At 49.6% G+C, this 23,186-nt stretch overlaps 1 protein-coding gene across 3 annotated transcripts in view; it reads right to left on the reverse strand.

Moving 5' to 3' along the window:
• Nucleotides 1-23,186, reverse strand: part of CACNA1S (calcium voltage-gated channel subunit alpha1 S) — a 74,944-nt gene that overhangs the window by 39,658 nt on the left and 12,100 nt on the right. For all 3 annotated transcript variants that reach the window (XM_078002574.1, XM_015120489.3, XM_078002571.1), the window contains exons 3-10: nucleotides 16,233-16,372; nucleotides 14,023-14,165; nucleotides 13,692-13,844; nucleotides 11,298-11,503; nucleotides 9,882-9,985; nucleotides 7,479-7,624; nucleotides 6,946-7,027; nucleotides 5,165-5,325 (exon numbers count right to left, since the gene is read on the reverse strand). In XM_078002574.1, the coding sequence (XP_077858700.1) occupies nucleotides 5,165-5,325; nucleotides 6,946-7,027; nucleotides 7,479-7,624; nucleotides 9,882-9,985; nucleotides 11,298-11,503; nucleotides 13,692-13,844; nucleotides 14,023-14,165; nucleotides 16,233-16,372 (1,135 nt within the window). The remainder of the gene's footprint in view (nucleotides 1-5,164; nucleotides 5,326-6,945; nucleotides 7,028-7,478; nucleotides 7,625-9,881; nucleotides 9,986-11,297; nucleotides 11,504-13,691; nucleotides 13,845-14,022; nucleotides 14,166-16,232; nucleotides 16,373-23,186) is intronic.

Consider the following 23,186-nt stretch of genomic DNA (forward strand, 5'->3'; position numbering starts at 1 on the left):
CTCTGCCGACTGGAGTGAAGTGGCACAATCATGGCACACTGCAGCCTCAAATTCCCAGGATCAAGTGATCCTCCCTAATACCAGTGTGTACCACCACATCCAGCTAGTTTTTTGTATTTTTGTAGACAGGGTTTCATCATGTTGCCCAGGCTGGTCTTGAACTCCTGGGCTCAAGCAATCCGCTGTCCTCAGCCTCCCAAAATGCTGGGATTACAGGTGTGAGCCACCATGTCCAGCAAATTTTTAAATTAACTTTAAAAGAAAAAAAACAACTTGGTAAATTTTGCCCATTGATTTCTTGCAAGCTAACTCATATCATATTTAACAGGAAGATGATTTTATTACTTTTAATTGTACCGAAGTTCATTAAGTCTGCTACTCTCTCATTCCTATACACCTCCCTCCCGGTAGAGAAGGGTCCTGCCACCTATCCGAAGCCAATCCGTCCTCCTATGCTTTGCCCGCCCCCCCTTTTCGGGAAGCTCCCTATCCATGATTCTTTTTCTTTCCTACATATTTAACTTCTTTCTTTCAAATGAGCCCTCCCTTTGCTATTCTTAAAGCCCAAGTCTAGGCCGAACGTGGTGGCTCACACCTGTAATCCTAGCACTTTGGGAGGTCGAGGCAGGCGGATCATAAGGTCAAGAGATTGAGACCAGCCTGACCAACATGGTGAAAACCCGTCTCTACTAAAAATACAAAAAGTAGCTCAGTGTGGTGGCACAATGCCCGTCATCCCAGCTACTCGGGAGGCTGAGGCAAGAGAATCACTTGAACCTGGGAGGCAGAGGCTGCAGTGAGCCGAGATTGAGCCACTGCACTCCAGTCTGGTGACAGAGTGAGACTCCATCTCAAAACAAAAACAAAAACAAAACAAAACAACCCCAAGACTCTCCCATTTTCCCTCTATCTCCTGTCCTAGCTCTCTCCTCCCTGTCACTGTCAAACTCCCAAAAGTTGTCTATATTGCTCTCTTCACTTCTTCACCCCTTGCCCTGCCCCATTTGCTCCTCACCTCATCCCTACCTGGATGCGCCCTCACTACTTCACCAACACAGCTCTCTCCAGGGGCATCAATCTGCCACATCTAGTGCTGATCTAACCCTCCCGCTCCTGATCAACCAGCAGCACTGGGCATTGTTGACCATCCTCTTGCTTTTTCAAGCATCTGTCCTTGGTTTCTGTGGTGCCACATCCTTCTGGATTTCCTCTACCTCTCTGTATTTTCCTGAGCCTCCTCTGCAGATGCATTCTTTACATCAGCAAGCATAGGGTCTTCCAGTTCTCCCCACTCCCACCCTGCCACTTTCTTTCTGTGTCCTGACTGAAAATCGCAGACTGCTTTGACCACTCTGTGACCCGTAGCTACAGGTTTTTCTCAGCAGGCTTTACCTCAAACTGGGGCCTTGAACATTCCTAGGTACTAATAAAGGTAATAGGTGTTGCCCCAAACATTGAAAGGAACTGGCCACAGCCCTGAGCCAGATTCCTTAAACCCTTACGTAAAGTCCATGCCCTGACCCCATTGCTGTGGATAAGTCTGGGTAGAACATCCCTTTTCTCTTGCTGTCTATCACGAGGATTGCTCAACATTCTGTAGTAAGTTTCCCCAACAAAAGCTTTGGACTGATCGCCCTGGCATTTAGTACTTCTTTCTTTGGAATGGCAACCGACCCTATCTCAGGACTGTCTGGGGTAGTCCTTTGTGGGAATTCCCCTACCACTGCTTTTGGGGCAATTCCAGCTGAGGTTCAGCAGGATGAAACAGCGAGTCATTGAATGCTTGATTTGAGTGATACCCTTGAGTATACACTCTCCCTTGGGGATCTGGTGTTATCTAAGACCACAGCTTCAGACCATCCCCACCAAGGCCTCCCAGATTTAGCTCTTTAGCTGAGACTGCTCTGCTGGGTTCCAGACCTATTTTTCCATCTGCTTCCTTGACATGTACATTGGGATGTCTCAAAGGCACAGCAAACTCACCATGCCCAAGACGAAGCTCATGGATACTGCCCATCCTCACCCACTACCCAAAATACTTGGTCATTAACCATTTTCTCAGCAGGTGGCACTACTATCCATTTATCTGCATAGGCCACAAACCTCAAAATCACCCCTGACTCCTCTTGGTGGGCACTGTTTACACCATCTCCACATTTGGTCATTGACAGTGCCTTGACAACGATTGGCACATTCAAGGTGCTCTCGAGAAGACTGGTTGAAATGAATGAACAGATGAATGAATGAATTCATTTAGAACTAGTTTTCTTTCCTATTTTATTCCCATAGAAAAAGATAATCTTGTTTTCTATTTATTTTCCTTCTTTTACCTCTTTCATCATTTTAAACAGTCTCCTTTGTACTATTCTATCATCTCAGGTTTTTGGGGCTATTAGCTTCCATTGGTTGTACCTGATGACTGTTTCTCAGGGTGGCTCTGTTCCTTATTTGGTTTGAAGTTTTGTTCATTCATTTGTTTGTTTTTTTAATTGTGAGCTCATCTTCAGGAAACACTTTTCCCTGCAGAAATTCTATATGCCTTAGATTAAGAAGCATCCTTAAAGAATGGTTTATGTTTGCTTCTGTGGGGTACCCCAGGGATTTTACTTGTTTGCAACTTGATTTTTATGTTACTATCTTAGCTTAGGATCCTTGGACCATGAGAGGTAGTGTATATTGGACTCCATACCTACACAAGGCACTGATAGGATTCTGATTTTTCACTTGAGACATTTTTCCCTTCTCCCAGGGCCTCTAGCAGGAATAAACTTCCAAGCTCGTTTCCTGGCCCAGTGAGATTTTGGCTTCCCTTCCACGGGGGCAGCCTTTCCAGGGCCCTGGCTCTGTGTAGGTGTGACAGTTCCAGTTCCCACCTCATGCAGGCCCAGGGCCCTGTCTCCAGCCCTGCACAGGCCTTAGGAACCCAGCTGCTACCCATTAGGATTTAGGCCTAGGTCTAAAATGTCCTTGGAAGTCAGTTCACAAGCTCGCTGCTCTGGTTTTGGGTCACTTCTTTGTTTCCGCCACTCAAAGACTTCCTTTTCATTCCGGGAAACATGGTTCTTATGCCTTACGCAGCATTGTTACATGTTTGTTGCGGGGAGGGTACTGAGCTTATCCACGGTGTTGCTGGAACGGGTCCTTCTTTTCTCATATCCTACTCCTCTCAGGGTCCAAAGCTCCACACCCAGGGGAACATCTACCACGTGGACGAGGCTGACTTATTGACCTTCCACCAAGACTGAGCTTTCCAAGACTTGAGTCTGATCACACTATATTCCTGTTTTTAACTTCTCATTGGCTTTCCATTGCCTAAAGTGTAAAGTCCAACACATATAAGGCCTGATATCATTTGGATAGATAGCCCTGCCCAAATCTCTTGTGGAAATGTAATTCCCAGTGCTGGAGCTGGGGCCTGGTGGAGGGTGTTTGGATTACGGGGACGGATTCCTCATGAATCGCTTGGGCCATTTCTTTGGTGTTAAGTGAGCTCACTCTGAGTTCACCACAAAACCTGTCATTTAAAAGTGTGTGGCACCTCCCCTCCCAGTTTTTCTCTCTTTTGCTCCTGTGTTCACCATGTGATGTGCCTGCCCTCCCTTTCTTCCATCGTGACTATAGGCTTCCCAAGGCCTCCTCAGAAGCTGAGCAGATGCCAGCCCATGTTTGCTGTAAAGCCTGCAGAACTGTGAGCCAACCAAACCTATTTTCTTTATAAATTACCCAGTCTCAGGTGCTTTTTTTTTTTTTTGAGACAGAGTCTCGCTCTGTCACCCAGGCTGGAGTGCAGTGGCCGGATCTCAGCTCACTGCAAGCTCCGCCTCCCGGGTTTACGCCATTCTCCTGCCTCAGCTTCCCGAGTAGCTGGGACTACAGGCGCCCGCCACCTCGCCCGCCCGGCTAGTTTTTTTGTATTTCTTAGTAGAGACGGGGTTTCACCGTGTTAGCCAGGATGGTCTCGACTCCTGACCTCGTGATCCGCCCGTCTCGGCCTCCCAAAGTGCTGGGATTACAGGCTTGAGCCACCGCACCCGGCCTTTTTTTTTTTTTTTTTTTTTTGAGACAGTCTCGCTCTGTCACCAGGCTGGAGTGCAGTGGTGCAATCTCAGCTCACTGCAACCTCCCCCTTCCGGATTCAAGTGATTCTCCTGCCTCAGCCTCCCGAGTAGCTGGGACTATAGGTACAAGCCACCATGCCCAGCTAATTTTTGTATTTTTAGTAGAGATGGGGTTTCACCATGTTGGCCAGGATGGTCTCAATCTGTTGATCTTGTGATCCGCCCGCCTCAGCCTCCCAAAGTGCTGGGATTACAGGTGTCAGTCACCACGCCCAGCCTCAGGTATTTTTTTTATAGCAATGCAAGAATGGCCTAACACAAGGCAAACATGTGAGCAAACATCTCTCTTAGTCACATGCAATGTTCTTATGGCTTACTGAATTCACTAAACTGTTTTACATCTTCATCTGTTCGCACACACTGTTCCTTCTGCAGGATTCCCTCCTCCCTTTGACTACCTGGGGCTTGTCTACCTATCCTTTAAGATCCACAGAGCTCCAGTGTCTCTACTGTGATTCTCCTCTTGCTGCTATTTTGTATTTACCTCTATCATTGCCCTCCTTGTATTGACTTGGAATTATTTATTAACATCAGTCTTTCCCTCTGGCTAAGTAAGCTCCTTGAAGCTGGGAGCAGTGTCTAAGTGTTCTCTGTATCCTGAGTTCTTTTCCTGTACCTTACATACAGGATGCACTCAATAAATAGTTGGTGAAAGATTGTTGTTTTTGTAGTAGAATTTGAACTTGGGTGCTTAGAGTTCTAAATTACTAGCAATTTTATGTCCAGGGATCTGTGATTAGAATAATCTGCCTGGACACCTGGGCAAGCACCTGTCCCAGCCTATTGCTTTTACTGCCCTTGGTAAGTTACAATGCCATGAAGAGGAAAATTGGTTACGTTGCTTTGTCACTTGAGGTTTTTGTTTTACCCCCGTGAAAGGAGTGGATTTGGTCATATAATCCAACACTCATGGTCCATAATTTTTAGAAAATGATGTCAATATCTAATTAACCTCTTCTGCAAAACCTGCAGTGCCATTGGCTGACTTTGACATCAAGCCACAGCCACATGTGCCCTCCTCCCGGCTTCACTCCGTTCTGCCTCACCTTGTAAACGGGTCAGCCAGAGAGGCTGGTTGTGGTGCTCTGAGGCGATAGACAGGGTGTTGAGGGCAACGATGAGAATCACTAGCCAATAGAAGACCTTGGACTTCACGATGTCGTGGCACTTCCAGCGAAAGATGCGGTTCCACTGCCTCCAGTGCCGGCTAAGGGAGGGGACAGATGATGGTGCACAGTGCTGCGCTGGTCTACACCCCACCTGTCCAAGCTACCTTCATAAAACTCCAGCCATGCGTAGCTGACCACTCCTCTTCCTCCAGCCACATGAGAGAAGCTCAGGGCATGAGCTGGGGATCCAGACTGAGTAAAATCCTCCATCTTTCACAGAAGAGCAATAGTGACGCAAACCTCCGAGGTAATGGAATGAGAGGATGCACGCAAAATGCTTAGCACAAGTGCCTGGCAAGGAGCAGACGCTCCGTGTGGTTTAATTTTAATTAAAGCAACTCTGAGATGCCACGTTTTGCCCATTATCCGAGGCCACTCTTCAACAAATTAATATTATCTGGGGAGGGTGAGGGGAAATGAGCTTTGACAGTACAATCTTTTGCGATGAATTGGCAGCACTTACCAAAATTTAAAATATATATGTTCTGTTTTTTAATGTTTTATTATTTATTTATTTAGACAGGTCTTTCTAGGTTGCCCAGACTGGACTTGAACTCTTGTGCTCAGGTGATCCTCCCACCTCAGACTCCCGAGGAGCTGGGAGTAGCTATACCCTTTGATCCAGCAAGTCTATTTCTAGAGTTCCTTTGGCAGAAATGGTCATACTCATCCACAACTGTTCCCTGCAGCACTATTTGTATTGCCAAAGAGGCAAGGATTAACTACATTATGGTATATTCATCCTGTGGAATATTTTACATCCAAAGATACACAAAAGAAAGTGAATCTGTTCTGAAAATTGCTCTTCATAGATAATTCTAAGTAAAAAAAAGTAAGTCACTAGATAATCCTTTATTGGATTATCCTTTAGTGTATATTATATTCATTTACTTGACAAATTTTTGGCAACACCTCATATGTGCTAGGCACTCTTCTAGTCCCTATAGTGACAGTAGTTAACATAAACAACCCCATTGTGTAAAAAATCAAAAACAAAAAAAAATCCTGGCGCGTGTGTGTGTGTACAAGAGGGAGGAAAGCACAGAAAAGATCTTAGAGGCTACACATCTGTTACCATGGTTACCTCTTTGAAGAGCACTGGGGACCTTCATCTTTTCTTTGATGTATAGCTCTATTGTTTGATCTTTCAAAATCATAATTAAGTGTGAATTTGTAAAAGGAAACAGACAACCAAACAAACCAACCCTCCTCTTAAGACAAAGGCGAGAGAGCGTGGAGTGTGCTCTTGCCTCCAGCCTCCTTCCTGAAGGGCTCCCGGGTTGTGCAGCCGCTACTGCATACACTTTCCCTCTTCCCTCTCGGAGGTTTCCAACACAAATGACCTCACCCAGCTCCGCCCTGATCAGGGTGAAGCAGCAGCAAGCATGCTCACTGCTCCCAGAGGCTCCCAGTGTCCTTCTTATGTGCTATATAAATAGGTCACTGCTCAGGACCCCTCTGATCGCACATTCCCCGAAGGTCTGGTCCCTGTGGAGTCCCTCAGAGCAGGAACTGGCCCTGTTTTCTTAAAAAGGTTGCCTTTCTAAAGGATTAGACAAGTGACTCTGAAACCACTGAGGGGAAGTAACTGGACTCTACCCTCATGTCTCAGGGAGCTGGGGGTTGGGAGGGTCCTGGGGCAGTGGGCAGATACTCACATGAACTGGATGATTTTGTTCAAGCCTGCAATTTCATACAGGCTCTCTGTGTCAGAGCCACCTTCATCCAAAGACAGTTTTCCTGGAGATAGGAGAGAAAGAGTCAGCCAGCCTTCAGGGCCCCTCTGGGCTGGACACACCTGGGCTGGGCACCGAGACAAGGGCCCGTTGACCAGAGACATCTGCGACAATGGGTCCTAGGTAGGCCTGGATTTCTTGGTGCTTTCCAGAGATTGAGAGTTCCAAGAGACAAAGAGCCCACTTTATCTGCAGGGGAAGGGCCGTGAGGATGGGCAGTATGTACCTTTGGGAAGAGCTCTGGTCACACCTGGATCCTACCATTTTGAGCCATTTTGCTTTAGGCAAGTCACTCACCCTCAAAGGATGAATGTTGGACTTGCTCAGTGGGCCTCCCAGGCTTGCTGGGGGGTTAAATGAGGTAGTGCTGTCCATGGAGCCCAAATGCAAGGTGTGGCCCAGAGGTAGGAGTCAGAGAGTGAGGTGAGTGCTGACCCCAGCCTTTGGGCCCAAACCTTCTCTGAAGTCCTCAACGTCCATGACCTCGCCCTGCGTGATCCAGCTCATGTAGCCCCGAAGGTCCTCATCTAGCTGCTGCTTCTCCCGGAGCTTCTGGAAGGTTCCCCTGGACTTGGCCTTCTCCCGCTCCTTGGTGAATTCCCTGAAATGGGATGGATGAGCGCCAGGAGGGGAGGAGAAGAGGGAACAGGGTCAGGGAAAGACTGAGCTTTGTGAGGACAGACAAGCCCATTCTGTGGCTGGAGTGGTCCTTTTTCTGGGCCCAGGGTGTTGCCTGGGGTCCAGGTGCCCCTCAAGGTGGCTGAGAGACAGCCCCTCTCACTTCCCGCTCACCTATCCCCACCCTCCAGGAACACCCTGGAGCACTCCTTGCCCCTTCCTCATTTCTTTCTTCTCATCCATCTCGTTGTCTCCTGCCTTGTTTTGGGGTTCCCCTTGCACATTAGGGGTGAATGACAAGGCAGTCCATTGCCTAACTGAATCAACCATGGAGCCTCAAATTGGCCGTACTGCCCCAACCCTTCAGACTACCTTAGAAATTTAGTTTTGTACAGACCAAAGGCCTGGGAAAATTCTCCTGGGACTCGGAGGAACCAGGTGGCAGGGCTGGAAGAAAAGGACCCGAGGCGTCGCGAGGGATCTTCAGGCCAGCAGAGGGCAGCCCTGGGCTATGGCCACCTTCCCTGTGGGGCAGGGGGGAAGACGGCAGCACAGGCGTGGGCTCTGAGGAGCTGCGCCTGGCAGCCAGGAGGGGTTGGCCCACAGGGCAGGTCGAGTCGCCCTGGTCAGGCGGGGTCCAGGGAGGGGGTCTTGATCAGTTTGTGCCATGGACCCTTTGAAAGTCCAGTGAAGCCTATGGATCTGTCTTCAGAATAATGGGAAATGCACAAAATAAAACCAAAGCATGACAAAGAAGTCAGTTACAGTCAGGCTTCACTTAATGACTGGGATGCGTTCTGAGAAAGGCATTGTTAGGTGACTTTGTCTCTGTGCAGACATCAAGAGCGTATTTACACAAACCTAGATGGGAGAGCCGACTACACATCTAGACTATATGGCATAGCCTATTGCTCCTAACCTACAAACCTGGACAGCATGTTACTGTACTGCACACCATAAGCGATTGTAAGTATCTGTGGATCTAAACATAGCTAAACATAGAAAAGGTACAGTAAAAATACAGTACAATCTTAGCGCCCCACTGTTGTGGATGCAGCCCGTCATTGACTGAAATGTCTTCATGCAGCACTTGACTGCATGTTAAAATACAGTTATTAAAATGCAAAAAATTATGATTGAGTAATACATTTGCTTTTTCATTAACTCATTAACTAGCAAGATCTAGCTGCAGGTCTGGTATCTATCATAATTTCAAAGTATGGAGTAATTAGTGTAAATACTATTCACAACTGTAATGTGACATGATTTCTATTAGGACAAGTCATAGGCCCTGCTAATAGCACTGTGGTTTGTTGCCTATGTTCGTTACTAAAGGAAACACTAAATTTCAGTTACAGTTGTGAAAAATAAAGATAAGTGTTTCCTATCCAAGTTCACAGTCTCCCAGAATTCTATCTACAGACTACCTGGAGGGAAGCTTCTGGAATGGGGTGATACCAATGGGGAAGAAGGCTGATGGTGACTTCTAGCCTCTCTGCTGTGCTGGGGTGGGTGGAGAGATGACAGCAGGACTGTCTCAAAGAGAACAGCTCTCATTAATAATAACCATTAGTATTTAGTGCTTATTTTGTGCTGGACTCTGCTCTAAGTACTTTATACGTATTAACTTATTTAATCCTCACAACAACCCTATGAGATAGAAACTGAAATAATTCTTATGTGGCCGATGTGGAAATTAAGGCACAGAGAAGTTAGGTAATTAGGTAAAGGTCACACAGCCACCAAGCAGTAGTGCTGGGATTTAAATGTGGGCATTCTAGCTCCAGAGTCCGTGTGCTTAACCGAAAGCCCCACTGCCTCTTAGTGCTGAGGCTCCACTTAAAGCACTCCCAGGGCCAGGAGGTTGGAGTCTCAGAGGCTTCACTGAGGAGTGTCAAAGCAGAGTGACAGGAGGGCCGAGAATGGGGGAAGACTTGAGGAGGAGGAGAAAGGCAAATTAAAAATTGAAGGGCTCTTGTGTGTATCTCCTCTCTTCCTGCTCACCAGGAAGGAAGCACTCTTGGCCCAGCTGAGATGGCAGGGAACCCAGGGATGAGCCGAGGGCCTCACCCACAGCCCCCTGCCCTGCTCCACTCCTTCCTCCTCCTCCTTTCTCTCCTCCTCCTCCCTACCCCTACCCACCCCTCCTGTTTCTTTTCCCTCCGTTCTTTTTCCTTCCTCCTCCTTCTCCCCTCCTCCTCTTTCTCCTTTCCCCCCTGGCTACCTTTGAACTTTCTTACCCGCTCAGGACACCCAGCACCAGGTTGAGGATGAAGAAGGATCCCAGCAGAATGAGGGTGACAAAATAGATCCAGGGCCACTCATTCCCGATGGCATCATTGACCTGGTCAGGACAGAGGTGTGATTCTCTGAGTTGAGGGCTTGGCTCCCCTTCCCCAAGTCTGCTCATTAAGACTCCACCCAACCCTGGGGCACAAGGAGAGAAGCCACCCTGGGACAGTGAGTGGACATTTTTCCTCACCTGAGGACTAGTCTGGAAGGACTTTTCCAGCCTGAGGACTAGGATCTGGTCTGAAAGGATCTCCCTAGGGAGGACTTGCTGACTGCCTACCTGGTCCGGGCAAGACTGACCTAATTTCCCTCCAACCAAGAGTGTTTAACCTCCCTCATAGACTCTACCTCCAGTTGATTTATTTAAAGCCAAGATTTTTCATGTGAACAACCTCTGTGACCCTGGACAAGTCACCTAACATCTCTGATCATTATTCCCATCCGCCTAATGGTGATAATGACATGGGCTGTCTCTCCTCACAGGCTTGAAACAGAGGTGAAATCATACATGTGACAGTCCTTTGATATTTTAAATAATTTGCTCTCCTAATACACACTTACAATAAATATTTACACGAATCCTTTATATTTGCAAAGCATTTGACAGTTTTACAATCCCCCCACCCCCCTAATAGGCAGCATCATATTGTGGTTAATTCCGGATTGGAGCCAGGGGGATCAGAGTTCGATTCTTGGCTCTGTTGCTCACTAAGTTCTTAACCATGGGCAAGTTATTTTACTCTCTCTGAGCCTCAGTTTCCTTATCTATAAAATGGGAGCAATGCCTTCCATCATTGAAGGATGAAATAAGAAATCTAACTAGCTCTTAACAAACACCAAATAAATAATATACTCCAACAAAGAAACTCTTATGGAGTCTTGACCGTGTGCCAGGCACTGTTGCAATTCTCCCACTAACTCTGATATAGACAGTGTTACTATCCTTATTTTACGGGTAAGGAAACTAATATCTTATAATAGTTATATGGGAAAGCAGTCTTGCAGAGGAAAGGAAAAAGACTCAAAGAGCCCTTCATTCCTCAAAAAGTCTGAAATTCTAAGCCATCAGAATTAAGTCACTCACAGCCAGGTTTTTCCTGGTTTCCATTCTTCACCCGCCCCTTGGATCCTGCATAGACATACTGTATCATGGGGATTTCCCCATAAGATGCTGGGGCACATACCTGGGAACCAGAAGGGGACACACATCCTAAATAGATTCCCCAGGGAGGAGCAAAAGGGAGCTGGGGTCACTCAAGTCAGAGACTGGCCTCCTGTGTGGACTGGCAAGCCCTCCCTCCCCGCTCCCTTGCAAACCTGTGGATGAAGGGAGATGGTTCTGGCAGGCCCGGGCCCAGACCCACCCAGTAAAGGACGTCAGTCCATCCCTCCATGGTGATGCACTGGTACACGGTGAGCATGGAGAAGCCGAAGTTGTCAAAGTGGGTGATGCCATGGTTGGGCCCTGGCCAGCCACCCCGGCACTCACTGCCATTGATGGTGCACCGGCGCCCTGAGCCTGTCCTGGCACAGGGCGATGGCTCCTCATTCTCCACTGTGGCCACGATATCTGGAGACAGAAGGCAGAGGGAGCATCAGACAACAGTAGTAGGTGGACAATGACAGGAGGAAAGGTGTATAAGAGCAGTTTAAGAGAATTGAGCAGTAAGTCTAAAGACACTCTGCTGAAAACGCAAAAGACAGCTTCACACGGAGCAGATGGTGACAGTGAAGAGGAATGCCTGGGGCTGAGGATGGTTACAGGCAGCAGGAATTATGTCTTGGGCCCCCGGCCCTCATGGCAGGGTCAGCTTCTAGGATTAATTGTCCTATGCAGTGCAACCCATGAAAGAGGAGTAATCTGAGTGTCATTTGTCCCCACAGAACTTTAAAAAAGAAGGCAGCTGCCTGGCTGGAGTAAGGCTGGAGGTGGAGGGCTCACATGTTCTGACTTGAGAGTTCTGTCTGGGAGGTGAAATTGGAGAAGCTCCAAAAGCACTGGGCTGAGCTGTACAAGACATCCAGCTGACGGGGCAGGGGTCTGCACTCAAGGGAAGTTCCCGCCAGGCCCGAGCCTGCACTCTCCTTTGTTCCCCTGGATGACGCTTTCTTGTCTCTAAAATCCTGTACTTCTGATGACATCCTGCATCCCCTTTCATCTTAGGATGTTTTACAGTCTCCTTTTGTGTTCAGAGATTAGATTGGCTTATCAGAACTGGAACACCCTGCCTCACCTATTTACCGTGTAGGCTATTAACCTATTTAGCATGTAGGCTCAATGCTCTGAAGATGGAAAGGAGAGGACACTGATGGTTCTGAGGGGGCCTTGACCCCATGAAGTCAGAAGCCCTGATCTGAGAGGGGCTTTTGAGCACTGCTGCTCAGCATTCCTCAAGATGTCATGAGAACACCACTGAGACCTCCAAATTTGGGTTGAAGATGTGATCGAAGGTCCCCTCCTATCCATCCTGATAATGCCTATTATAGGGTGTAGATTGTGGTGGTGATGGGAAGAGGCTGAGATGGGAGGGGTCTAGGAATATAACCCCTGAAAGCTGGACCAGAGTTTACTCTTGTGAGTTGGGTTTGGGACTGGTGTTGACTGTCCCTTTGTTGTCAGTGGTCATGAGGAGGTGAGTAGAGTTTCCTGAGACACTGAAGGTCAAGGAGAGTTATTCTGGTGAGTTCAATGCCAGGACTCATGGAGGAGGCTAAGTCCCATCGAGCTGCTGGCAGGGTAGAGCAGCCAGTCTCAGAGCGGGACCCCATACCTTTTCAGGGTGTTGGCCTGACCAAAACGATTTTCAAAGTAGTGCTAAGATGTTAGTTGCCCATCTGTCTCTCATTCTCTCAACAATGTAGACTGGAATTTTCCAGTGGCTGCATGAGGTGTGATGTGGCAGCACGCGCACACAGAAGTTGATGTGAGAGTCCAGCAGCCTCTATCAAGTCAGGCATTGAAGAGATTTACAAAAAGTGTAAAACAGCGTCACCACTCTTCTCACCAAATATTGCTGGTTTTGGAAAATCTAGTTATTTTTTATTATAAATGTACTATTTGTGTTCTCATGTCATGGGTTTCTTACTGTTCTTTAAAAGTGAATTAATAAATTAATATTGTGACATGTTCCTTGGTTTTCATTTCTCATACCATGAATATCAACAGATCAAAACCTATATAAACAAAAGCTCTCTGAGGTCCTCAGTAATTTATAAGAGAGAAAAGGGGTCCTGAGGCCAAAAAGTTTGAGAACTGCTGGTTCAGCTCAAGAATATCTGGGCTTCAATGTAGGTTATTTCTGGAAACTCAACAAATGACTGCCTTTGGCTCTTGGGCGTTTTTTCTGAGGTCCCATTCAGACCCTATTCTGGGTGCCTGCTCTGAGGGGCAGCTCAGACTAAAGCTAAAACTATGTGACAGGAAAAGTACACATAGAAATTCAAGCTTATCCCATGCCTGTGTCTCCATCTACCACTGGCTCAGAGAACCTGGAATACACCACATTGCATGTGGAGTAGGGGGTAAGGGTTTTTCAGAACAAGCTGTGGCCCAGGCCCCTGCTCACTTTCTTGGCTCACTGACCCCAGTAGAGCTGTCCTTCCTCCAAGTCCCCCCTATCCCGGAAAAGCCCATTCCCAAGGTCAACAGATGTGGGTGGCAATGGCCAAGCCCTGGGCTCCTTCACCAGCTAGGGTGGCTCCCCCTTCTGAGCCGTCCTAGGCCCTGTCCCACAGTCCCACTTTCCCTGGAAGCTCACCTGTGCCAGTGAAGTAGCAGGTCTTGTGCATCTTGCCCTTGAAGAGCTCCAGCCCGATGATGGCATAGATGATGACCATAAAGAGGACCAGCAGGGCGATGTGGAAGAGGGGGAGCATGGCCTTGAAGATGGAGTTCAGGACCACCTGCAGGCCTGCAGAGGCAGCCAGGGAGGGGAAAAGAGGAGTCACCTCCACTTGGTCTCACGGCCCTCCCTCCCTATAAATCCTGGGAAGCCTCTGAGATGTCAAGGTAGGAAGGGGACCCAGAACTGGGGACAAGGGAACAGGAAGGGAGAGGAGAAAGGGGTCTGCAGGGACACTGCCACCCACTAGGCACCCCCGACACCAGCCGGAGGGGTCTGAGCACTCGGAAGGCTCTGAGGGCCTTGACATCCAAGCCGGCTCCTTTGCTGCTCATTGGGGCTGTGTTGCTTTGGATGACGTTAACCTGTTCCAGAATCACGGTGAAGACCCTAGAATGGAGAAGAGGGAGAGAAGGGGTCCAGGGGTTGGAAAAGCCACTGCCCCAGTGGTCTGGGGCCCTGTGTCCTGTCCATGCTCGAGCACCTGTGGAAAGGCCTAGGGGAGAGACGGCAAATATGGTTCATCAACTAACAAATGATCTGATCATGCTTACCTGGGGAATTTCACTTAAAAGGATTCTGACATCAAGTTCATACTCAGGGAAAAGCGTGGTGCTCCACTTGTGAGGTCTACTTTGCATGCTCAACGGGGTTGAGGTATGTGTGCCACAGGTGTAGTCCCTGGCCCTAGGGCTGAGCACCCCCTACATGGGCTGGAGGTTACCTGTATCACACTCAGTGGTGACCCAGAGAAGAAACTCCATAGCAAGTTCTCCCTGCACGCTTTTCCTCCTGGCTGCACTTTTTGGTAATGCCCTTTATTTTCTTTCCTACTAGCCTCCTCTTCCTCTCTTAATTTACTCAAATTTCCATTATCCTTTGAAGTCTACCTCAAATTCCTTTGCCTCCGAATCCTTCTAACGGCAGAACTCCCTGGGACACATTGCATATGAAACAACAATGCGCTGTGAGGTTTTGCTTTCTGCACTCTATTATTCTGTACGCACTTGTCTTGGCTTCTAACCAGGGCAGTTTGTAAAGGCAGAGGCCGATTCACAGAATTCTTCAGAATTCTTCTATTTTCCCCGTTGAGCCAAAAGTAGCACTGGATGGCTAGCAGGTAACCAACACCATCCTTTCAGAACTAAAGGACAGCATTCTGGTTAAGCATGCAGGCTCTGGAACCGAGACTGCTTTGGCTTGAATCCCAGCCCTGCCACCAGCTAGCTGTGTGACCTTGGGCAAGTTGCTTGACTTTTCTGTTCTTTAGCTTCCTTATTCATAAAATGAGGGAAAACAGGATTGTGGTGAGAATTAAATGAGACGGTGCATGTAGGCACATATTAAGTACTTGATAAATGCTATTGTTATCATTACGTGGTAGTTACGGTAATGCTATGGGTAGAGTTATGTTCCCTCTAAATTCATATGCTGAAGCCCTAACCCCTAGCATGTCAGAATGTGGTTGTATTTGGAGACAGGGTCTTTAAAGAGGTGGTGAAGATGAAATGAGGTTGTTAGGGTGGGCCCTCATCCAGTTTTCCTGGTGTCCTTATAAGAAGAGGAACTCTGGACACACAAGGAGACACCAAGGATGCGCATGCACAGAGGAGAGACCGTGTGAACCCAAACCTGCCGGCATCTTGACCTTGAATTTCCAGGCTCCAGAACTGTGAGAAATAGATTGCTGTTGTTTCAGCTTCCCAATCTGTGGAATGTTATTATGGCAGCCCTAGCAAACTAATACAGTTAATAAATGTCCGTTTTGTGAACCCGAATAACAGGTACTCGATATAGGTCCATGGAATAAACTAAAAAATGACAGAGGGTGAGAAACTAATGAACATCCAGAAACTGCTGGCCAGTGGAACCTTCCATATCATTTCCAAATTTGCGTGATGTGAGGAGGATAATGGAATTTATAGCATCTAGCCAGGGAAGGAGACTGTGACCTGCGGGCAGGGTCAGGAGCAATGACCCACTCTCCACAGCATGGACAACACCCTTGCCAGGCCAGCCTCTAACAGAGGCTGCTCCACGCAGTGGTTAGCACAACGCTGGAGTCCCGCCCCACCTCTAAGAGGCTGGTGGTGGTGGCCGCTGGAGTCCCGCCCCACCTCTAAGATGCTGGTGGTGGTGGCCACTGGAGTCCCGCCCCACCTAAGAGGCTGGTGGTGGTGGCCGCTGGAGTCCCGCCCCACCTCTAAGATGCTGGTGGTGGTGGCCACTGGAGTCCCGCCCCACCTCTAAGATGCTGGTGGTGGTGGCCGCTGGAGTCCCGCCCCACCTCTAAGAGGCTGGTGGTGGTGGCCGCTGGAGTCCCGCCCCACCTCTAAGATGCTGGTGGTGGTGGCCACTGGAGTCCCGCCCCACCTCTAAGAGGCTGGTGGTGGTGGCAGTGGGCACAGAGTCCCCAGTGAGGGTCTGACCTCCAGTCTCCCCATACCCAGCTCTCACCCCAGGAAGACAATGGTGAAGTCCAGCACATTCCAGCCGCTGCGCAGGTAAGCATCCTGGTGGAATAAGAAGCCGTAGGCAATGATCTTCATGGCGGCTTCAATCGAGAAGACGATGAGGAAGAAATACTCCAGCTTCTCCTGTGGGAGCAAACGTGGTCCCCAGCATGCGTCTGCGCTCTCCGAGCTCACCCTTGCTCTCTTCCCTGCAGCCACGCTGGGTTCCCTGCTGTTGCTCAGGCATGCCTCAGGACATTCGCACCTACTGATGGAATGCCCACCCACCTCCACACCTACACGCCCCCGCACTGCCACTCCCTCACTTTCCACAGGTCTTTACTCAAAATTCCTTCACCGAGGCCTTTTCTGGCCACCAAGTGTAATGCGAGCTATCTCCAGCATTTCATGTTCCTCTGCTCTGCTTAATTTGGTCTTCTTAGCACTTACTCTTAGCTTAAATACCATATCTATATATATTATATATATGAAATCTTGTTCATTATCTATCTTCCCCACTAGAATATAAACTCCATGAAGCATGGGGATTTTTGCCCTTTTTTTTTTTTTTTCATTATTCGACTTCCAGAGATGAGAATGGGTTGAATACATGAAGGATCTGAGGCACCCAAAATGAAAGTCCCCCGGTGGTTTTTCTGGTTTTGGCACCTTTCTTCTCCCACTGTGCAGGGGATGGATGGTAGGAGATGGGAGTGGATTGCTCAGAACTCCAGATGCCTTCCCTTGCTGGGCAGTGTTGCTCTTTAATTCATTTTCCTTTAAGGTTCCCTGCCCGCCCCACCTGCCCTCACATTGGCTCCCTTTAGGCAGCTCCTTAAAGGGCGTGACCCTATTACATAGGGTGAGTGGAGTGTGGGGTACACTGTGTGTGGGGAGCACAGGTAAGAGGCTGAGGTTTCAGCTCAGCCCCACTCTGCAGAAGGCCCAGCCGACACTCCAGGCCCTGACCCTGTAGCCTGATCCTCTATGTTACTCTATCCTTAGCCCTGTCACCCTCCGCCCTCTTCTGGGCCCAGGTGAGAGCTATTTCTAACTGAGGAAGCAGGTCTCTCTTGTTGGGACTCCAGGCTGAAACTGCTCTCCTTGCAGCCATCTGAACCCTGGCTTGGCAGCTCCTAAGAGCTCTGGCCTCCAGGCCTCCCCAGATAAGCACAGCCTCCCGAGGCGGTACTGACCCAGCCTGCAGCCTAGGCCAGGCTGCAGCACGGCACAGCTCCAGGAGGTGTGTGTATATATATACACGGATCTATCCTGATTGGTGCTCCCTGGAGTTACACAACAAGGGGGTCTGTACCCCCACAACCCAGCCCCCATTAGTCTCCAACACTCACACCCTTGGAAGCGTCTCCTGGGAGCAGGGGCCCTCCCCATCAGCACACTGCGGAGGCGTCACTCATATTCACAGTTCCTTTACGGAGGAGCCAGACTGGGGAATGGGGCACTCCATTAATGATATGGAGGATAATGTAATTTTACTTCCAAGTGAGTAGGTTTGGGAGGCAACGGAAGAGGCCCTCACATGGCTCATTATTGTGGTTAGGGCTCCAGAATCCTCCAAACTTGTCATTCAGAGAATTTTCCTGAAAGCATGATTTTCCCCTTCCACATAGAAGGGAAAACTGCAGCATACATGGACTAGATTTGCTATTCTTAATTTTGCCCTTCATTCCTTCTATCAATTTGTGACCCCAAAGCTTTCCCCTTCTTCCAGAAAATGGTAATATGATAATTAAAATGCAAAGCCATGCAGTTCTGTGAAAGGGCCTGTTGATGGAGACTGTGCTTGGCACTCGCGGGGAATCATGGAGCAGCCGCTCCATGAAGGGGAGCTGCAAAGGGAGGTCTGGGCACCCTCCCTGGCAGGAAGAGTGGGCTGGGCCAACTACAGAGGGATCTCCCGGGAATCGGGTGGGTGGTCTCCCTCCTCTGCAGGATAGGTTTCCTGGGAGTCAGGCACACCACTAAGGGAAGAGTGTAAGGGAGGAGAGTGAAGTCAAGGCAGCATTTACAATTTCAGGTTGCTGCAGTCCCAGGGGGATAGACAGAAGTGGGGTTGAGGCAAGGAAAAGCAGGACCTGAAATAGTTGCAGTGCTCACAGGCTGGGCGGCCAGCCATGAACACCAGAGAACTGCCTGCACCTGCCACTGCCTGTCTGGCTCAGCCTGGCTCAGAGAGAGCTTGTCGGGGGCTGTGGGCTTCAGATGAGGTCACTCAGTTTCCTCAGCCTGTTAGCTCCAAGGCCTGCCTCTTTCCACCATACTCCCTCCAGCCCAACTCTGAAGTGCCTGGAAGTAAAACTCAGTACCATACAATACCTGTGTGTGCACACAGCGTGAGCCCTCGTTCCGGAGGAGAGGGAAAAGGGATGTGTCCACTCTTGCATCATAGGAACAGTGTCATCAGTGTCACACTGGGTTGGCTGACGGCCTCTGCAGCCTGGGCCCAGTCTTCCATGGAAGAATGAGGGATAGTCATTCCACAGATATTTATTAAGCTCTCGACTGGATGCCCTGGGTAAGACCTGGCTGTCTCCTCAAGATCAAAGTCATCAACCTTCCTAAAACATCCTAATTTCCTGTGACAACCCCCAGAGCCCACCATGGGCAGGTGGGAGGCAGGAGATACGTGGTGTGATGGTTCTCACCAGCTCTGCTGCTTTGGGCAAGTTCCTAAGCTTCTGTGAACCTCAGTTTCCTCATTTGTAAAACTGAGATAATGAGAGCTACCTTGAAGGGTCATGGTGAGGATTAAATGGCACCTTGTGAGTAAGTGGCTACCCCTGCCTGGCATGCACCAAATGCTGAATACATCACAGCTATTCTTATGAGACACCTGGGCCCTTGGTGAAGGTCTGTTTTCTGCCTACATTGTGTTCTGTTGGTTTCCATTATGTTCTATTGGTTTTCACAGAGCTGTTGTTTGATGTCATGGCTGTGGGTGGTCACCAGGGCTTGGCTCTGACCCACCTCACACTCCATATGTTTGAAATGAAACTCCTCCTACTGATAAACCTGCTCTTTCTCATGTGTCCCTGTCTCAGCCAAAGGCACTCAGTGGCCCAAGCCAGAAACCCCCAGGGTCTTTCTGGACTCCTCCTCCCTCTTGCTCTCCCTGGGTCCCAGTGTCCAGCAGGTCCAGGCCATTCCAGCCCTACCATCTCCAGAATCCAGCTCCTCCTCTTCAACTGCTCCTGCCCTTGCTTGCTCTCCCCTGCCTGCAGTGGTCCACCACCATCCACATCTCCTCCCCTGGGCCCTTCTCCATATAGATCCTGCCACTGCCTTGCTTGCAAGTCTGCAATGGCTCCACAACACTTACCAGAAAATCCAAATGCGTTCCCGTGGCATGCAAAGTCCTCCATAACATGACCCCTGCTGATCCCTCTGGCCTCACCACCAGCCTGCTGGCCACCCCGTCGATCATGTGGAATGACTTTCAGGTCCCCTAGCTCTCTAGCTGCCCCAGCCTCCACCTTTCTCATCCCGGCCCCTCTGCCTAGAGTGTCCCCAAGGCCCACTGCCCAAGTAGACCTCCTGCCTCTTACAACCCTTTGACCCCCCACAGGGAGCACCAGCCCTGTGTCCTCACTGTCCCTTATAATCCTGTGCTGCTCTTTGCTGCCTTCTGACAGACTGAGGCCTCTTTGAGGCCACATCATCCTCACATGTGTTCCTAACTGTGGAGATTTTCCATGGCTTCTCTGTTCCAAGAACAGGAGAGAGGTGACATTCCGCCATCAGCAATAGCATTTGGGCTTGGGGGCCAGGGTCACTCTCCAAAGAAGGCTTCTTAGAGTTGCTGTTGGTGGTGGATGAGGGGAGGTTTTATGGTTGAGAAGGCCCCACCAACTGGTGATTCTGATGCCCTTCCCCCAGGGGCGTATGGTCCCCCGACAGAGATGAAAGTATTTCGGGCTCAGGGCTTCTGCCCTTGCTGTTCTCTCTGTCTGGAATACTCTTCCCCAGATATCCGCATGACTCACTTACTTCTTCCTTGCATGTCCCAACTTGAAGGTCACTTTGTCACTGAGACCTTCCTGGCTCTCACCCCCTGACTGTCTATCTTCTTAGCCTGATTCATTTTTCTTTTTAGCTGTTGTCAAAACTTGACTCGTTATATATTTGTTAATTTATTTGACCCATCTCTCCTGACCTGAATATAACATCGCTGAGAGCAGGGACTCAGCTCTGTTCACTGCTGTGTCAACTACATCTGGAACAGTGCCTGAAAGTGCTGTGATGGAATGAATGAACCAGTGTCCCGGGGCACTGCTGCGAGAGGTGCAGGCTGTGGGCAGGTGCAGCTGCACACCGTCACTATCACTCTGAAATGAGGTCAGTGTAGGCATTGAGTAAGCATTTGGAAAATTCTATGGCAATCTGCAGCCACTTCCACACATATGGGTGGACTATAGACCATTCTGGATTTGTCAAAGTCACATGGCGAATCCCAGCTGGCACACACTGTGGAGGGGTCCCACACAGTAAGACCATGTATCAGGCCATGATGGAGTAGAAATTACAAATGACCAACTGTGGTCTTTCCCTACAGATCATCTGAGAAGCCCTGCCCCAGAATGCATCATCCTGCCCAGCACACAGTAGGCCCTCAAGCTATGTTTGTTGAATAAATGAACAATGGAAAGTCACAATCTCTGCTCACCTTCAAACCAGGTGCAGCCTTGGGATCTGTATTCCTAAGAAGAGACACTGGACCTCAGGTCCTGATCGCAGAGCAGGAGAGCAGTGGCTGTCCCTGACCCCCTGATCTCTGAGCTCAGGGGAGGACAGTGAGCCCGCCTGACTTTGTGACGTGAGAGCTCCCTTACCTCAGCCCCCAACAAGGGCCTTTATTACTAAATGTCCCCTTCAAGGGAATTCTCATCCTTCCATAGATAAGCCTCTAACTGGTGCTCCCTGGGGCCACACTTAGCTGGAGGTTGTCCTGGTGTGTGACCCCTGATGCACAGGCCTTGCACCTGCTCCCAGGGGCACTGGAGCCAGGCACTCCCAGAGTCTTGGGCTGAAAACAGCAGGGCTGGGACCGCACATCCCCTCACCCTCCCACTGCCTCTATTTTCAGGCTGAGTCTGCTATCTCCAAGGGTCAGCCAGTCCTGAATGCTTCTCCTCCCCTGGCCTGCATGGGGCTTTGTGGGAAGATGATGAGAACTAGTTGGGCTTCCCTCCAAAGGGATCTGCCCAGTGCCAGTGTCCCTATCTGGGACCACAGAGGCAGCAGCTACCACACCTTCTTCCCCTGCAATCCTACCCCTGGCACAGTGGCCTGGTCAGGACTCCAGGCTCCTGGGCTCCCCATGTGCCCCGCTGGAGGGTTCTGGGATCTACAGAGCCCACTGAAAGGACCTTACTCGGCTGGCCTGGGGAGGGGCTGGCAGAGGCAGCAAAGTGTCTGCAGTTGAAGGGATCCCTGGGAAGGTGCACTGCCACCACATGACTGCCTGTCACCTGGGCCTGAAAGTCTCCTTCCTTAGGGTCAAGACAGAGTGATCTGCTCAGGCACAAATCTCACTGGAGCAGGGAGGCACTGGACTCATATTTATTGTTAACTCTTTAAGGCATGTGTGCTACAAGGAGACAAGGTAGATTTGACTGAAGAGGAGGACGCCCAGGGTGCTTGCAGGGAGCTCAGGCTGGGGCGGAGGACAGACATCCTCAAATGTCCGCTCCCTCTTAGGGACCTTACAGGAAGCTCTCCACACAGCCTTGGCAGGTGCTATCAGAAGACAGTTTTACAATATTCATGATTGCTTTCCTCCTAGATTCCCCCATTTTCTTGTTCCCTTAAGCTGACAGCGGGGCTGGGCCCCCTTGCCTCAGGACTGGTTTGTGGCAGCGCCCAGGCTTTTGTCTTCCAAAGCCTGAGAATCACTGCAACATTGGGAGGTCTCAGGGGTAGAGCTCACAGTTTGAAGGTGTAGCAGGATCTGGGAGGAGGCACTGGGGCCCCCAGGAAAGAGGACTCAGCCTCAATTCCTGCCTTAAGAAGGGTGCAGAGGACCTATGACCCTGTCACCTGCGCACTGCCTGAGACCCAGGGCCTAGGCACATTCCCCCGGTAGGCGGATAACTGAAGGTGCCAGAATAGCTGCAGTGATCCCTCTCCATCCTAGAGGGATATGCGCTCAGTATCCATGGAAAGTTGGTTCTCAGGAAAAAATAAGTCATTTCTTGCACACCTCAGTTGTCACAGAGGTTTGGTCCGGCTGTGCTGTTTTTCCTGTTTCACAGAGGAGGGAAGTGAGACTTAGAGGGGAATGAGGTGCCTACCAGAGGCGAGGAGGCCCTGCCTGCCATGACTGAAGTAACAGAGTTTCTGGTAGGCTGGCCTCTATGGCCGCGCCGCACACTGGATGTCCAGGGCCCTGATGTCTCCACAACCACCTCATTCTCCAGGTTTGGCAGATGACACGTTGAAGAGTGAGGGAAGTGGCTATGTTTAGTCCAATGAACGCTCACCTAAATAGATGTAACTGGAATGGGTCTCCCTTGCCATCCTACCTCCATCTCAGGGGTCTCATTTCCCTCTTCCAGTTCCCTCTTCACTTCCCTGTATAGCACTTCCCTCACCAGGCAACCAGGCTCCCTCAGGTCTGGGCAGACCAGACACACCAGGGCTGACTAGACAGAGGGACAATGGGGCCGAGGGTCCCAGGAGGGCTCCATATGTTCAGGGTGAAGGGGGCTGGGAGAAGAAAGGAGACCAGTGCTGTCTTGGGTAATGAGGATAATAATAGCTAAGCATTAGTAAGCACCCATGTACGCGCCAGGCCCTATTCTGGCCGCATGCATACATTTAATACTCACCGAAACCTTATAAGGCAAGTACTTTTTTTTTTTTTGCCTTTTCAAGTTTTTATTTGTATACATTTTTGTCTTAAAAAGAAAAGTAGGGCTGGGTGAGGTGGCTCACACGT

This window comes from Macaca mulatta, chromosome 1, assembly GCF_049350105.2.
Source record: "Macaca mulatta isolate MMU2019108-1 chromosome 1, T2T-MMU8v2.0, whole genome shotgun sequence".
Lineage (NCBI taxonomy): Eukaryota > Metazoa > Chordata > Mammalia > Primates > Cercopithecidae > Macaca > Macaca mulatta.